General features: G+C 35.6%; 1 protein-coding gene across 18 annotated transcripts in view; it reads left to right on the top strand.

Moving 5' to 3' along the window:
* Trip12 (thyroid hormone receptor interactor 12) overlaps positions 1–18458 on the top strand; it is a 147086-nt gene that overhangs the window by 22508 nt on the left and 106120 nt on the right. For all 18 annotated transcript variants that reach the window (XM_047544449.1, XM_047544448.1, XM_047544461.1 and 15 more), the window contains exon 2: positions 13860–14006. In XM_047544449.1, the coding sequence (XP_047400405.1) occupies positions 13909–14006 (98 nt within the window). In that variant the 5' untranslated portion in view covers positions 13860–13908. The remainder of the gene's footprint in view (positions 1–13859; positions 14007–18458) is intronic.

Genomic DNA, 18458 nt, shown 5'->3' with positions numbered 1-18458 from the left:
TATTTGCTACTTTATTTTTTCTCACATCTCAGCACTATCCAGGGTCACTTTTCTTTTGCTGGTGGAAAAGCCACCAGTTTTAATCTCAGAGACTTTGTTCATAAACGATAATTTTACCTCCTGTAGGATTCTTTATTGACATGTATTTTTAGCATGTTGAACAAAATTAAAATTCTGTCTTCTGCTTTCTTCCATTGCTTTTGAGAAATCAGCTGTGTTTAAAAAATAGTAGACCCCCTCTTCCCTTTCTTTAGTATTCTTTTTCATCTTTGCTGTTTTGTATTTGTGTACAGTGTTTCTAAGTGTAAATATCTTTTTTATTTATCCTGTTTGGGCTCATTTGACCTCTTGAATCTGTGAATTTGTATTTTTCATTAGTTCTAGAAAAATGTCAGCCACTGTGTGTTTAGATAGGCCTTTGTCGTGTTTTCACTCTTCTGATATCAGTTTATTCTGTTCTTGTGCCGTATTTTGCACAAAATATAGCCTTCTACTGAGGTCTATTTTTATTTATTTACTTTTGTGGAATCAGGATATGAATTCATCACCTCATGCAGGTACCCTACCAATGAGCTATTCTCCCAGTTCTGAACTTTATTTTTCATACTAGAATTTGTTTGGTTCTTTTTCAGATTAATGTCACTTTTAATGGTTTTTAAATTTTCTTTTGGGATTTCAGATTTATCCTTTATATTTGTGTATGTCTGTGGAATTGAGGATTTGGACCTAGGGCCATGTCTTTGCTTGTCAGGTAAGGCCAGGCAATCACTGTCCTGGCCCTTTTTATTTTTTATTTTGGAGATAGCATCTTACTAAGTTGCGAGACTGACTTTGAACTTAGGATCCTCCTACCTCAGCCTCCAGAATCTCTGGGATTTGCACCCAGTTGACAACATGCCTGACTCCAGCCCTTTTTACATTTTGTTTTGAGACAGGATTTTACTAAGTTGCCAAATGTTTGAACTTCCTGTCTTGGCCACCTGAGTTCTTTGGGTTACAGGTTTGCCCCATTGTTTTAAGATCTGATCATTCTGATATCTAAAGTTTTTGAAACTCTGTTTTTGCAGATTTGCTTTGTTGACTTGTGTGTTGTCCATACTCTGTAGATTATGTATTATTTGTAGAATTTCCAAAATTTGTAGAATTTTCCCCAGGAAAAGTTTACCTACTTAGTTTAGTTGCCCTAAAACCCCTATATCCAGCATGGTCCTCAGGCTAACAGGGGAATTTGTTAGAAACATTGAGTTCTATCCTGTGTTGTAAAAATAATTAAATTTTAACAAGATTTCCAAATGATTCTGAGACAAGTCAGTAAGATTTGAATTTCTTGACTTGAAGGTTCTTAGGTCATTCATCTGATTTCAAAATATGTCTACAGATCTTGGTCAGGCATGTACAAATTTTTGAATATAGGTTTTCTTTTTTTTCTCTTCTAATATCTGCCTCTGTTCTCTTTATTAGTTTAGCAACAAGGCAATTCTCCTAGCAGATGGGGGAGGTGTAGCCCATAGATTTCTCCCCTTTAAGTTTGAAATTGCGTTCTTGAGTATTTTGGGTTTGGAAAGTATAGTGGGGAGGTCTTCAAATAATTCATTATCACTAGGAAAGTATGACTTCAATAAATAACCCCCTGCAAGCACATCAGAATGTTTAAAGTTCAAAATACTGACACTACCAACTATTGGTGAAGATATGGAGTAAATGAAAAAAATTTTGTTTATTGGTAGGATTGTAAAATAGCTGCTTTTGAAAAAGATGTGGTTGTTTCTTTAAAAGTTAATAATTCTTATAACTTAGTGATTCCACTCTTAGTATTTACTGAAGAGAATTTAAAGCGTGTACTTATTGTGAGACATATAGAGGAATGTTTGTAGCAGTTTTAAACTTAATGGCCCAAATTTAGGAATAGTTGTTGGCTCATGCTTGTAATCCCAACTACTCAGGAGGCTAAGGCAGGAGGATTTCCAGTTTGAGGCCAGCCTGAGCAATTTAACAAGACCTTGTCTCAAAATAAAAAGGGTTGGGGATATAGCTCAGCAGTAGAGCACCCCTGTATCCAGTACCACCAAACAAACAAACCAAAAGACCAAACCAAACCAAAAAAAAACCCTTAGAGTCCATGTGTCCATTGACAGAAGAATGAATGGATAACAGAATATGATATATCCATACAATAGAATGCTATTCAAGACAAGAAGGTATAAATACTGGTAGACTCAGCCACATGGGTGAGTCTCAGGATATTATGCTGAAACAAACTGAATTCTAAGTATGTAAGTGGCAGGTTTTGATTGTGGGATATAGGAGAGTCATGTAACTATTGCAAAGGAATAGAAGATCATATGCAATTACATATAAAATATGTACATGAGAGGATACATAGTTCTACTTGTATAAAGTTCTGCAGTAAACAAAACTATATAAGATAAAAAATAAAATCAGAACTGTGATTTCAGAATTGGAGAAGAAGGTGCAGGAATTTATCAGGGAGGAGCATGAAGAAACTTGGGTGGTAAACTCTCCCTTTTTGTTTGTTTGGTACTAGGGATAGAACCTGAGGCCAAGACTTCACACATGCTAGGTAAGCCCTCTACAACTAACCTACACCCACATATCTCTTTTAAAAATTTTATTTTGAGACAGGGTCTTGCTATTGCACTATCTGACCTGGAACTTGGAATCCATCTGCCTTAGCCTCTCAAGTAACTGGGATCATAGGCATGTACAACTGCACATCAAATCCTTGATAAGGATTTGGTTACACAGGTTTTTGTTGGTCACAGTTCATTGAGTTTTACACTTCAGTTTTGTGCAGTTGATACAATTTAACTGAAAACATGAAAAAATTGAACACTTATTTTATGGTACACGCAAAGTGCTGCCACATACTTTGAAATATATCTAGAAACTGAATGAGTGGATAGGCAGGTGGCATGAATGAGTAAACATGGATAAAGTACATGTAATAAACTTTTTCTTCTTGGTATTGTGAACCTAGGGATGCTTACCACTGAGATACATCCCCAGCCCTTTTTATTTTTTATTTTGAGGCAGGGTCTCACTAGGTTGCCAAGGCTGGCTTGTGATTTACGATCCTCCTGACTCAGGCCTGTGCCACTGTGCCAGTCTTTGTAACAAACTTTTAATTGCAGGAGGTATGTGATAGAATTAGAGTGTTGAGCTGTCCTCAGCTATTAAAAACATTTTATTGGGGCTGGGGAGATAGCTCAGTCAGTAGAGTGCTTGCAAGGCAAGCCCAAAGCCCTGGGTTCGATCCCCAGCACCAAAAAACAAAAAACAAAAAAAAACAACAAAAAAAAACATTTTATAGTAAGCTATTGGTGGGGAAGATAACGAGAAGTAAAATAATTAAAGCGAAAGGTTCAGAAAGGAAATTGGATTTATATAACTAGCCTGTTTTATAATATTCATTTTGTTTCTGCCCATTTGAAGAATGGTAGCTGTAGTCTTGTTGATTTGAACATGGACATGTTTTCCCCTCTCCACTTGGGCTGGCCCTCAAACGACTCTCCCACTGGGCCTTCTACCCCTGAACATGGCTTTTAACATTTTTTTAAATTTAACCACTTTACTCAACTGAGAAAATTTTGTTTAAGATTAGAAAACTTGATAACCACTGGTTCTTAACCTACTTTTGTGTAGCAGAGACCTTTATAGTTCATCATTATTGCCATATGTATCCATTTCTATATATGTAAGAAAAAGATCTAGTGCTTGGTTTCTAAAAAACATGTTGGGCATGGTGGTACCTGCCTTTAATCCCAGCAACGTGGGAGACTGAGGCAGGAGGATTGTTCAAAGCCAGCCTCAGCAACTTAGGAAGGCCCTAAGCATCTTTTAGCAAGATCCTTTCTCAAAATTTTAAAACTTTTTTAAAAAGAGCAGGGTATGTGGCTCAGGTTAAGCACCTCTGGGTTCAATCCCCAGTTCCCCTGCCCCATGGTAATATAGTTTATATATCTGTGCAGTTTGACTTTATTTTCATATATACCGTCTTCATATTTTAATACCTGGGTGATGTATTTAAAGCACTGCTTAATTATTACTTAGGAGTTAGAAAATGTCTGAAGTTTAAGTGGAGATGCTTTGTCTCTGGAGAGGTTTTGGGTCTCTGAAAAGAGACCCATGGGAAGATATATATACACTGTTATTCTGGTGATGTTTCAAATGGGTAGAAGACAATTTATTTTTCTGTGTATTCACCTCTGAAAGGCATGTTTTCTTTGATAATCTCTCGGGGTGTTAGAATTGGGAGACGAGGATTTAAAGGATAAATTAATGAAATGTAGGTTGACACATTTAGGTCAAGGATGATTTGTTCTATATTGAGAAGCTTAACTTTTCTTATTTTTGATAAAAGTGAAATCTATGGTTTTTTTTAATGAAGCAAGTGGTTTATGAATGACTCTTTGAAAACAAGAGCATGTTTCTTTCTTCCAAAGATAGTAACAACTTATATTTAGTGCTTATTATTTTTAAGACTTTATTATATAGAAGATTTTAAACATACAAAAATAAAATATTCTTTCAGAGAGCCTGAACCCAGAGTAGCTTTTCCTTCCTCCCTCCCATTATTCTCTGCTGCTATTACCCTTTTTCATCCTTCATGGCATTTAGCACAGTGTGCCAGTAGTTTGATTATTTGTCTTCCCAGTTGTGTGTGAGCTCCATTGTTGTAGATGATTGATACCTGTTACACAAACCTTCAAATATTTGTTGAAGGAATTATCTGTGTTCCATGGTTGGATAGAAGTCCAGTATCTATTTATTGTTCTACCTCTTTAAGTTCCTGTCATTATTCTGTAGAATTGATACAGTGTACTTATGAAATACTCCCTTATTGAGAACATTGGATCATCTTCATTTCTCCTGTATGACATATCAGAGTGAGCGTTATGATTACATAATTGTTGTGTATTCATGCAAACACTATAGCTTAGGGTAGAGTACTAGAAAATTCTTAGAAATTGCTGTGTATTAAGTATACAAGTGGCATTTAAAAATTTGGGGGTTTAGGAGAGTCTCATAAAAATGACAAAGGAATAGACGCTGATATGTAATTATACCAAAACAATGGCATAAAAGTGCCCTCAAACGTAGCTGATAGGAGGAAAATAAACTGATTATTCTGATTTTGAAAAACAACACTTGGTAATAGGCTACATATTCATTGTTTGGAAAAGACTGCACCAATCTATGATGATCAGTGTTGAAATATTGTTGCAAAGCAAGCATAGACTGTGTAATATGAGCCATGTTAAGCATATTAAACTCAGTCATCTCATTATTATGGTGTTCACAGTGGTGATAACATGTGTTGAGACTATTCTGAAAACACTGCCTTATTTTGTGTCTTTATGCTCTAAAGGTCATTTGTCAAACGTAAAAATTGTTTTTGTCCATACGGATCACCTTGCTGTAATCTACAAGGTACTTGGTGTTTCACTTTCAGTAATAGTGATTCTTATCCAGGAACCATCAGTCTGCCCCATGGGGCAGAGATTTGTCATTCTCTCTCCCCTCTCTCAGTAGCTCACATAATCACTGTGCTTAATAAGTGTGTTACTAGGCCTTTATAAGGAAGAATTTTTAAAGTACTCCATTTAGGAAAAGTTGAAATAAATGTTAGACTTAAGTAAAATGCAGAGGTGAATAGCATTTGAGAGACTGTGTAGTCTAATACCCTTTTCCCTTTTGTATATTCATTACTGGGTAGTTGTAAGAAACAGTTAAGTAACAGTAAGTACATCTTTAAGAGGATGTACTAAAAATGTTAGTGATAAGCTGACCTACCACCTTCACTGACTGGCAGGATTGCAGAACTGTTCAAATCAGATCTAAGAGCCATTTTTTGCCACGTGGGCTAAAGGTTGCTGACTCTGGTCTAGTTTTTGAGATCTTAAGAAGAAAATATTAAGCGCAGTTAGTGTTTTAATGATTATACAAGCTATATGACCTAAAAGGATTTATATAAGCAAAGAACTTCCTCTATATTTTAGAAATAGCTGGGCATTGTTAATGAGGAATGATTGATTATTTTATAGTATTCTCAGAATAGACTTTTGGTCTGGTTTGGACTTCCCTTGTCACAAGTTATCTCCTTTCTTCCTTGTTCTCATATCTGTTAACCATAGATGAAAAAAGCAAGGCAAGCCAGGCATGGTGGTACGTACCTGTATTCCCAGCTACTTGGGAGACTGAGATGGGCAATTTGCAAATTCAAGGATAGTCTGGGCAATTTAGCAAGACCCAGTTTAAAAAAAAAAAAGAAAAATAACTGGGAGGCAGCCATGGTAGTGCAGGCCTATAATCCCAGTAACTCCAGCATCGTAAATTCGTGAGACCAGCCCCTTTCTTATATACAGTTACTTAAGAGTTTGACATTTGATTTGTGAATATACCATACAAAGCCGCTGATTTTGTATTGCCTCCTTTGTAAATCCAAGTGAAATAATATACTCTCCCAAATGGTTTTGCAGATGTTTTTTGGCAAATTTTCTTTTCCAGTTCCTCTCTCATTCCCTATGATGAACCTATTGTCATCTTTTCTTTGAGATTCAGTTATTTACTTATACTTAATAGGCACCCATTGGGTTAGGAGATTTAGGTAATTGATAAATGCATGCTTTTAGCATGTATAGGGTACTAGGTTCTATCCCTATCGCCACACAGAAGGAAAAAATGGCAGCCATCATGTTAATAATTTGCACATAATGGAGAAATAGAACTTAGATGAAGGTAATATTCGTAGATCTCATTGGGGGTATTAAGTAGCAGAGCCAGGATTTGAGCCCAGTAGGGGAGATACAGAGCAGTGAGCTCCTGGTAAGCTAGAATTGTCTTGCTTGCCTTTATATCTCAATACCTCTCAAAACAAAGTTTTCATTCTCATTTTAAAGATAGGCATACTTTAAGTCCTTGGCATTTTCACTTAAGAATGATTTCTGTCACAAGCAAAGGTGCTTTCTGTTTCATCTTATTGTAAAGTTGTTTAATTTATGCTGCCTTTGTATATGTAACTTACCATACTTTATAGGACATAGTCATTTCCTTCTTTATATAGTGTGGTTGGTTGTTCAGATCTGTAGTACCAGATGTCATTTCTCCCTTGTAGTTGGAGGGTCTGAATGCCATTACTTGTTTCATGCAGGCTTCTAATTTTGTAACACTTCAGTTTCCTTATTTGTAAAATAGGAATAAAGCAATGGTTCATAGGGCCTATTGGCACATTTAAGTTTACTCTTACAGTAAACAAATCAGTAAAACATTATGCAAATTATATTTATTACTGTTGTTACTTAGCTCCAAGTTCATAATCTGAATCCAAACCTAGTCTTTAGAAGACTGCATTGAAACAGAATGCATAAGAAATTAGGGGAGACAAATTGGAAAAATAAGATTAATTTTAAATGTCACTTTTAAAAGTGGAAATTTTTTGCATGTACTGCTTGGGATGTACAAGCATTTTTATTTTATTTTTAATGTTTATTGTAAAATTAGTACAGTTTTCCTTCAATTTTTAGAGTTACCTGTCAAATTGGTGATTGGTAGTGATGGCATTTATGAATATATGATCTGGCTTTGGGTCTGCTCATGACTCTGCTCTAGGTTACTAAATTGGAGATCTGTTCCCCAGTCTATCAGATATCATTCCTGTGACTAAAAATTCTACATAAATAGAAGCACCACTGTATCCCTTCCATACTTTTGGCCATTTGACTAGGAACTATACCTTTTTTGGGGGGGGGGGCTGTCATTTTCTTCCTTTTCTCCCTCCCCACCCTCCCTCCTTCCCTCTCCCCTTCCTTTCTTTTACTCCGGGGTGCTCTAGCATCGCCCCCCCCTACACACACACATAGCCATTTTTGTTAATTTTGAGACAGGGTCTTAAGTTACTTAGACTGGCCTTGAATTTGAGATCCTCCTGCCTCAACAGCCTGAGTCACTGGGATTTCCTTTTGACCTTTTGAAAAAGGAAGGATTGGATTAAAAAAAAATTTTTTTTTCTCTAACCATAGTAGTCTTGTGTTTAGCAATTCGAAGAAAATTAATTTCCAGAATTTGTGGTTGAGGTTTTCCTTGAAGGACTATCATATTCCACTGTATAATCATCACATAATCTATGCCCCAATTTTTTTTTCCCCCACGAGTGGAGTGTGACCATTATAAAGCTTTTTTTTTTTTTTCCAATTGTGTCAGTATTACTTAAAAATCATTTCATATTAAACTGTCTTTGGTGCAAGATTAGGATGCATAGAGTACTAGAGTGACAGTGATTATATGGTGAAATAGTTTTCTTGTTATTAAATTTTTTTTGCAGTGCTGGAAATCAAACCCAGGGCCTTATACATGCTGTGCAAAATACCCTCTACCACTGAATTACATCCCAACCCTGTTTATATATTTTATTTTTTAGTACTGGGATTGAGCCTAGGGGCATTCTACCATTCTCCAACTCTTTATATTTTGTTTTGGAATAGTCTCAAAAATTGCCATGGCTGGCCTTGTATTTGGGATCCTCCTTCCTCAACTTCCCAAATGGCTGGGATTACAGGTGTGTGCCATGTTACCCAGTCTTGTTATAAATTTTTAAGATTTAATTAAAAATTAGATTAATGTACAATTCTGTTTTTCCTGTGTGAAGTTTTCCTATAGAACTATTTTTCGCTTTCAATTCACAATGCCATTCCTTTTACTCAAACTATGAATAATTTTGTCATTCACTTAGAACCATAGGCAAAGTTGATGTAACTTTGTTTTCAGCCATGAAGATGCCCGTTAGCCTTTATTATTAATTTTTGGATCATGGGATTAAACCCAGGGGCACTTAACCCTGCTCGTTTTTTAATTTTTTTATTTAGAGATAGTGTTTCGCTGAGTAGCTTAGGGCCTTGCTAAATTGCCAAGGCTGATTTTGAACTCGACATCCTCTTGCCTCAGCCTTCTGAGATACTAGGATCACAGCCCATTAGCCAGCCTTCCTCTCTTTCATTCTTTCTTTTTCTCTTTTGTGTGTGTTGTATTTCTTTTGAACTCAGTGTTGTATGCATCATCTATTTTATTTCAGTGCTGTAGGATTTAATATTAAAGGTTTTATGTGAAAAAATCTTGATTATTCCCACAGAAATGAAGAGTATGTCCATTGTTAGAGAGTAATATGACTTAGTGGGAGAATATTAACAGATTGGGCTTAAAACTTAACTTCAACATTATGTAGGAGGTAGCCTATTAAGATGAAATTTTGAGTTTTGTATGTATTTCAGATCACCAAAAACTTAATTTCTAGCAGTATAATTTTTTTTTTTTTGGTGGTACTGGAATTGAACTCGGCTTTGTGCTGGATTTGAACTCGGCTTTGTGCACGCTAGGCAAACACTATACCAGTCATTTTGTTTGTTTAATTTGTTTTTCATATTTTATTTTGAGAGAGGGTCTTGCTAAGTCATCCATGCTGGCCTTGAACTGGAGATGCCTCTGACTCAACCTTATTAGTAGCTAGGATTACACCAGTTTAGTTTTTGTATTAGTATTAATCTCAATTGTGTGTGTGTTTAAAAGTAATAGTAGGCGTAAGTAATTGGTTAAGACAGTACAGAATATACATGTAGCAAGAAGGAAATCATGCCAGGTTCAGTGGGAAACTTCTGTAATCCAGTGATTTGGAAAGTTGAGACAGGAGGATCACAAGTTCAGGTCAGCCTGGGCAATTTGGCGAGGCCTTGTTTTTAAAAATTAAAAAGAACTGGTGGTGTAGTTCAGTGGAAGGGTACCCCTAGTTTCAACCCCCAGTACCACCATAAAAAGAAGAAAAGTCATTGCATGGTGAACTATTTTGGCCCTTCAAATTTTTATCTGGAGCCAAGGAGGAGTTTTATTTTGATTGAAATTGAGGTGATGATAATCTGTGGAAGGTGTAGGTCTCCTCTGTATCAGGATTCAGAGAACTAGTTCTGCAGAAAATTTCTTGAGCTCCATTTGGATTTTTCTTGTACAGTAAGAGGTGAACCTGACCATCCTAGGGGGCCCTTCCAACTCTTATTTTTTTGTTACCTGGTAGAGGGGAGATTGTATATCATATGTTAGTGTGAATCTCCCACTTCCTTCACTATATATGGAACCCAGGGCCTTGGGCATGCTAGGTAAGAACTGCAGCCCCACCCTTATGTTAATCCTTTATTTTGGTACTGAGTCCTGGCTTAGTGATAGAGCGATTATCTAGCATGTGTGAGGCACAGGATTCGATTCTCAGCACCACATATAAATAAATGAATAAAATAAAGGTCTATCCTTCTAAACTTTCATTCTAAATTTTAAGTCTAATTTCCTTTCTTGAGAATCAATTTTGACTTAAAGGCCAGTAGCACTTTGATAAACAGGTGTGTTCCTGTTTGCCATTCTTTTTCTTTCTCTTTTAAATCTCAAGAATTATCCACACACACACACACAAAAAAAGAATTATCCACAGATGGGTTGTTGACTGATAATGGTGCCTTTGACACAAAGAGGTATTAAGGTTTCTTTGAAGACTATAAGTCCAGATAACTACATTTATCTGAATGACTTAATACCTTGTGACATACAGTAGGTTTTTAATAGCAGAAGGTAGGCAGGTGAGAACTACCGATCCTGTTTAATTATAGCATTCTTTACTTTTCAGAGTGAGAATAGCAGTATTATGCTATTCTCTTGAATCTGTACTGTTTAGGGTAGGGTCTAGGTGAAATGATACTGAGATAATGTTTTAAATACTAAAACTTGAATGAACTCTGAAAAATTGGCCTTTAATTTCTTTCATGTGGTACAGTTGTTTTGTAGTGTAATACAACCAGGAAATCACTTAAATATGTTTTCATTTCTTACACCCACAAAATGAGAATCTCAAAATGTAGGGGCCAGGCATTCGTATTTTAACAAAGCTTTCCTGCCGATTGTTGTTTGCCCTATTAAAACACTATTGAGTGTTTTTCATAGCAAAAATTCACTTTTGAAGTAATTTTGCTAGAAATTGACCCATGTTAATGGTGGTTTTTATGGTCAAGTTTCTACCAATTTGTTATATTTTTGTTTTATTACAGTATTGTTTTTATTCTTTCAAATAAGTGTAGCCCTAATAATTCACTGAATCCTTGCCCATAAGATCAGTATTGTGATCTTTACCTGAATTTTCTTATATGAGCCTTATGACTACTCTGTGAGGTAAGTTTTTTATCCTCATTTGATAGAGTAAAATCCAGAGAAGTGTATACACAAGGTTATACAACTTGTTGGTGTTGAAGTGAGAATTCTCAGGCAGTTTGAAATGTGCTAGAGCAATCTACATTATTGTTTAAAAGTGAATAATGAAGATTCCAGACTTCAGCCAGAATTCTCAAAAAGTGAAAACCTGTTTTATGACTCCTTCCTTTTTTTTTTTTTTCTTTTCTTTTCCCTTCTTTTTCTCTCATGCTTGGTGGGGATTGAACCAGGACCTTGAGTGTGCTACAAGTATTCTACCAAAGTTAGGCTCCTGGCCATTTTTAAAGTTTTGAGACAGGGTCTTATTAAGTTGCCCAGGGTGTTCAGTTTGAGATCTCTTCTTTCCTCAGTAGATTCCTCCCCACCGGTCCCCCAAGGGCAGGGATTACAGGCCTGTGCACCACATCAGGATCATTCCATTAATTTTTTTTTTTTTTTTTTGGGCGGGGTGTGGGTTTGGCAGGTGGTGAGGAGGTGGAGGGTGGGATTGAACCCAGGGCCTTGTGCATGCTAATTGAGCTCTGAGCTACATCCCCAGCCCCATTCCATTAATTTTTTTTAACATGTGGACAATTAAAAAAAAAAAGGAAAGTCTTATATATGCATACAAATAAGAGTTTTATACTGTTTTTCCCCTAAAATATTGTGGGGAGATGCTGAGCTTCTGTATTTTAGTGTTTGTAAATTTAACCTTTCACTTCCTTTGTTTTCTGATTTTTTTTTTTTTTTTTTTTTTTTTTTTTTTGCCATGCTGGGGATTGAACCCAGGGCACCCCACATTCTAGGCACATGCTTTTACCACACTGAGCTACATCCCTAGACTTGTCTCTCTTTTTCTTTTTTTTTTTTCTACAGGGTCTTGCAAAATTCCCAGGTAGGCCTTGAACTTGTGATCATCTTGTCTCCTGAGTAACTGGGATTATAGGCATGTACCACCATACCCAACCACCTCCCATTCTTTTCATATTTGCAAAGTATTTTGTCATTTTTATTTCTGAAATTGACAATACTTAAGTTAATAATTTGAACTTTCTGTTCATAGTTTATTTAGTATATTAATTGATGTGGGCATGTGTGAAAGAAAACAATTCTTTTTTACTGAGTAGGGTCAGCATATAATTCAAAAAACCTTTTCCTGTTAACTGTTCAAAGACTCTTTAAACAAAAATCAAGTATCAGACTTAGTTATGATTAATTTGCATTCTTGGAGCCAATTTCTATAGGATATATAATTTTTGCTCTGCCTTCCCCAGTAAATACATATGATGAAACAACTCTGGTTCGAATTTGAATGGAGGTTTAAGGCTTAAAAATTGTGAAAAGTTGGACTAAGTAGTACTTTCTTTTCTTTTCTTTCTTTTTCTTTTTTTTTGTACCAAGGATTGAATCCCAGGTGGCTTAACTACTGAACCACATCCCCAGCCCTTTTTTTTTGGTTATTTTTATTTTGAGACATGGTCTCACTAAGTTGCCGAGATTGGTCTCAAACCCGGTAGTTCTGCCTCAGCCTTCTGAGTTCTGGGATTAAAGGCATGTGTTACCTGACACAGGAGGTACTTTTTATGATTGTCACTTTTGGTCTGTTTAATCTGTCAAACTAATCTAAATATTGGCATTTTGTCTGTACAACAATTTCTTATAAAAAACAAAGTTCATACTGGTGAAGAACTGTTTTGAGCTCAGTTGATATGAAATACATTCATGATTTTCTGTTTCTGAAAATCCTGTAAGATAGGTAATATTCTGATTTTACAGAAGAGGTAAATGAAATCTAGAGATTCATTTATCAAATACTATGGTCAGCAGAGCCGGTGTTGAAATCCATGATATCTAGGACCTTTGCTCAGTTTATTGTACTTCACCTGCCTTCTTTTTACCTCTGCATTAAGATAAAAATAGTTTTGCTGGGTGTAGTGGTACACTCCTGTAATCCAGATACTTCAGAGGTGAAGCAGGAGAATCACAAGTTAGAGGCCAGCCTCAGCAGCTTTGTGAGACCCTGTCTCAAAAACCAATAACGGAAGGGCTGGGGATGTAGCTCAGTGTTAGGGTACTTCTGGGATTAATCACCAGTACTTGGAGGGAAAAAAAAAGTTTTTTAGTTTCCTCCTCCTTATTTCATTTGTTACATCAGTACTGTGAGGTAGGCATGACTGTGTTGTTTTCAGTTCTTTGTGAGGATTCCTAGGCTTAGTGGATGTGATTTTTACACAGGCAAACTCCTTTAATTCTTGCTGTGTCATAGGACTTGAGGGAAGGTGTTTTGATGTTAAGTGCACTGCTCATTTCTGTTGCACTACTAAAGATGCAGGTCTCTGTATAATACTAGAAATGTAGAAACAGGCATCTCTACCTGTTCTGTTTGTTGAATCGATAATTTCTTGGCTATTCCTTGAAAAATTTTGGGTGCTGGACCACAGTCTTTGAGTCTGTTATTTTCCTGACATTTTATAACACATTGATCTCTCATATCTCAGAGTGCAGCATTGATGAATACTGTAAGGTCAAGTTGTTTGCATTAAATTTTGTCTTTGGTACTCATTTTTTTCTCTGTGTTGAATCATGTACATCTTATTAATTTTGTTGCTTTATTTTTCTTTTAGTGAATGGTAGTGTCTAGAAAGGGTATGTCCCTTCAAGAGAGAGGTGCCAATGTCCAACCGGCCTAATAACAATCCAGGGGGGTCACTGCGACGTTCACAGAGGAACACTGCCGGGGCCCAACCACAAGACGACTCAATAGGAGGAAGGTATGTATTTCATGGTAATTTGAAAAGGAGTTGGGAATAAAAGGAACCTTTTTTAAGGACTAAAACTTGAATAATGACCCTGCAAATGGCTACTTTTTCCCAATTTCCACGAAACACACAATTGAAACTCAAAACTAATTTTTAAATTTTTCCCTAAATATGTAAGGCTGAAAAAATAGTTTACCATCATTGACATATCAGAAACCTAATTTAGGGTTGTAAGCATATGCTTTGTTGTGTTTGCCCTTTTTGTCTACTCCAGTACATGCCACAGTACATCTTTCAACCATTTAGGTCTTCTTTCTTCCATGTTTTGACTTAATGAAACTTACTGAGAGGAAGTTTGTGACATCTGATTTTTGGAGTTTTTCTTCATCATACCTTTTACCACATACAAATGTGTTCTGAATGATGAGTAGTTTGTTAGCATGTAACTGTCTTCTTTCCCTAGCAATCTGGTATTGATCTTCTTTTAAAATTGGAGTAGTTTTACATGGAGTGAACAGTCAGATGTATTCTCTGGAATATAAAGTTCTGGTTCTGATTTAGCCAAGGACTTATCATTCTTGTAAAAATTGTTCAACTCTGCTTCTAGTTCTCTAATCCAGGGGACTATGAATGTGACCATATTTGGCTCGAAGTAGATAGGAGGAAATTGTTAAAACCTGATGTAATCTGAGGCATAATCATGTATGTAATTAATTTGGTAAATTATTTAAACACTTTTTTAAAGTTCAAATGTAAAGAATAAATTAAAACATACCATGGCAACATGAGACTTGAGGTGGTTAATATATGGACTTTGGACTAGGACAGTTTTATGTGATTTCTGCCTCTGCCATTAAGTAGTTGTGTGTATTCTGTATATGGGTTTCAGGAAATCTTAGTTTATTAGTTTGAACAATGGAGATAACTATTTTATAGGATTATTGTTTTTGTTTTTGTTCTTATACTGGGGAATGAATATGGTGGTACTTGACTACTGAGCTACATCCACAACCCTTTTCATGTTCTATTTTGAGATGGGGGTCTCCATAAATTGCCCAGGCTAGACTTGAACTTGTGATCCTCCTGCCTCAGGCTCCCAAGTTGCTGGGATTATAGTTGTATACCATTGTACCCAGCTTCTCTTTTACTTTTTTATTTTGAGATGGTCTCACTAAATTGCTGAGGCTGACTTGGAACTTGTGATCTTCCTGCTTTAGTCTCCTAAATAGCTGGGATTAAATAGGCGTGTGGCACTCGGCCCAACTTTTTACAAATAGTATTTTTGTTTTGCTTTTGAATTCTGGGAATTCAACCCAGGTTTTTGCACATGGGAGGCAAACGCTCTACCACTGAACCACATACCTAGTGGAGGTTATTGCTTTACTTAAGTATGATACTATGCTAAGGTTTTAGCACCATGCTTAGTAGAGAGAGTACTATTCTGAAATTCTTTAGCTTTTTTTATTCAGGTGGTTTTTTGAAGCAACCACCTTGATTTTATGCTGATTAAGAAACATTCCTTCCATTTATTATGAATAGTATTACATTATTAATTTTACTTTTTTGTGTGTGTGTGGTGCTGGGGATCAAACCCAGGGCCTTGGGCTTGCAAGGCAAGCACTCTATTGACTGAGCTATCTCCCCAGCCCCTACATTATTAATTTTAGAGAATTTTGAAAATAGAGAAAATTGAAAAGTAAATTACATTTCCACATTCTGTTTACTGGGGTTGCTTTTTTTTTTGGTACCAGGAATTGAACTCAGGGGCGCTAGACCACTGAGCCACATTCCCAGCCCTATTTTGTATTTTATTTAGAGACAGGGTCTTAATGAGTTACTTAGAGCCTTGCTTTTACTGAGGCTGGCTTTGAACTCACAATCCTCCTGCCTCAGCCTCCCTAGCAGCTGGATTACAGGTGTACGTCATTGGCGCCTGGCTAGTGTGGTTAATATTAATACAGAATATATCTTCTCAGTCTTTTTAAACTATGACTATGTGTGCATATGTGTGCACATAAATAACTTGGATATTTGGAATAACTAATTTTATACATATTAATCTTTAGGTTCTACCTGGGTGCTTACACATGAACTGAAAAACATATTTTGGCTAGGTTCAGTTCCCAGTACTGCCATCCCCCCAAAAATATAAATAAAAAGGTTTTTTGAAGCGTAACTTTTCGAATTTTTATGTTCAACTGTGTGGCCATAGTACAATTTAGTAGTAACTGTGGATATTTACTATCCCCACCCCTGCCACCACTGCTTTTTTGTGTATCAATAATTATCAGGATGTAGAAGAAATTGGAATTGGGCCAATGAACCTTATCAATATAACTAAGAATGCAAATTAGAAGTAATACAATATCATTCTGCCTTCTTATCTTAATTGCTTTTCTGACATTAAAATCTCAGAGTAGGGAAGGAACTTTGAAGATCTTCTCATCAAATCCAGACTAACATTTGCAATCCCTGTAGAATGTTGTGTACTAGCAGTTACCTAATCTCTGGGGAATGAAAGGATTTGAATTATTTGGGTGAGAAGAGTTACAACTATATTTTCACTCTCTTCATGTGATTCCTATTGGTCAGATTTCCTAAGTAAAATGCTGTTATGGTGGTTTCATTTGTTTTCTGAAAACAATGACTGTGCTTGTAAAAATATTGATAAGATACAGTGATCAAAATAATGATTATAACAGGATGTTACCACAATAGTATTAGTGGAGTGTTTTGCATTTAAAAGAATTTTAAACATATTCTTTTAATGGAGATTCATAGAAACTGTGTACACATACGTGGTCTCTATTGTATAAATGCAGAAGCTCCCACACCATACACTGTGAGTATATAGTCAGGACTCACTTCCAGACTGTTTGATTTTAAAGTTAGTCTTTCTTTTCATTATGCCAACCTGTTTCCACTGCATAAACACTTGATTCATATGATGAAGGCTTAGAATAGAGGATAAAGTACTTTCAATTGAAGAATATTAATTTATTCAGTTTAGGATTTAAGAAGTAGGTTTCAAATATCCTTTATAATAAACCAGTGAAAGTGAAAAAAGGAAAAAGATTTCTCTCTACTAGAAGTAGAATTTTTGGATTAATTCATTTTTGATCTACTGTTTTCTTCCATATCTGTATTAAACTGCTGCCTTTAGAGCCTCCCTTCACTGACCACTCATGCCTTTCTCCCAAATCAAGGTTACTTTTTTTAGAAGAGTAATTTACTTGTTCATCCTTACGATAAAATAAAGTAGAATATTTGGAATATATTTAATCTCTCCTGATTATTTCCCTTTGCTTTTTTCCCCCACACATCCATCATAACCATCTGTAATTAAACTAGACATCTTACTCCTTTCCTGTAATTTTTCTCTTTCGCTTTCCTCTCTTGAGTTTTCGAATGATAACTGATCTGTTCCTCTCTATTCTCTTTTGCTTCTTTAGGAAATCACTACCTTCTACTGCCTCTCTGTTGGCTTGCTGTCAAGGATACTTTTAGCCTTTTCCACTTCTATAGCATGTGTATTTGTAGGTTACCTCTTAGTTTTTTCATTATATTATGTGTTTTCCACCTCTTTTTCTCAAATATCAGTGGTGGGATTGAATTCACTTTTATAGCAATTTTGCTTAAAATTCATTTAGTGATAGTTTTTTTTTTTTTTTTTTTTAAGTGATAGTTTCTTGAACATTATTTTTATTATAAAGGTAGTGCATTTGGAGAAAATAAAATTGGGAAGCTTCAGGAAAATTAAGGAAAAAATTAATATGAATCCTACCACTCACATCATGATTCATATTTCTACTCCATGTTGTTGTAGTCTTTTCTGTATACATACTGCCAACTTTAAAATAGCAGAGATAATATAGTAGAGTAACCACTTGTCACTAGATGTATTTTCTGCAATTCTGTAAAAGTTTTCCATAAGAAAAATTTAAATGGCTCTATAGTTTTCTTTAATATGAAAGCCCATGTTTCAAAATTGGACAATCTAGTCTGGCTCCTCAATTGTTTTACTGTAAGAAATACGGTCATTCCTGTTAGATTTGAGTGAGATTCTGGTTCTGTTAAATTCCTAAATACGGATTTGTAGTCTCTAAAGGTATGAATACCCTTAATGCATTGCCAAATTGTCTCTCAGAAAGATTGAACCAGTTTATGCTCCTAATACTTTGAGAGTGCTCATTTCTCCAAGTCCTAGTGAATAAATAGACCATACCATTTTAATTTTTCCATATTTTTAATGGGTGTACTATGATTGTACATAATGGTCAGATTTGTTGCTAAGTATTTATACATGAACACAATATAACAATATAATTTGACCAATATCATTCCCCAGTATGTCTCTCCTGAGCTTACCATTTTTAAAAGAAAAGTTTGCAGAAAAAAAGGATCCCTTTAGCTAAAATTAGCATTTTTTAAATTACTATAAGAATTGAAAATATTGCCATATGT

Source organism: Sciurus carolinensis, chromosome 3, assembly GCF_902686445.1.
Source record: "Sciurus carolinensis chromosome 3, mSciCar1.2, whole genome shotgun sequence".
NCBI lineage: Eukaryota > Metazoa > Chordata > Mammalia > Rodentia > Sciuridae > Sciurus > Sciurus carolinensis.
Note: the sequence above shows the minus strand (reverse complement) of the source record. Positions and strands in the feature narration are given on the sequence as shown.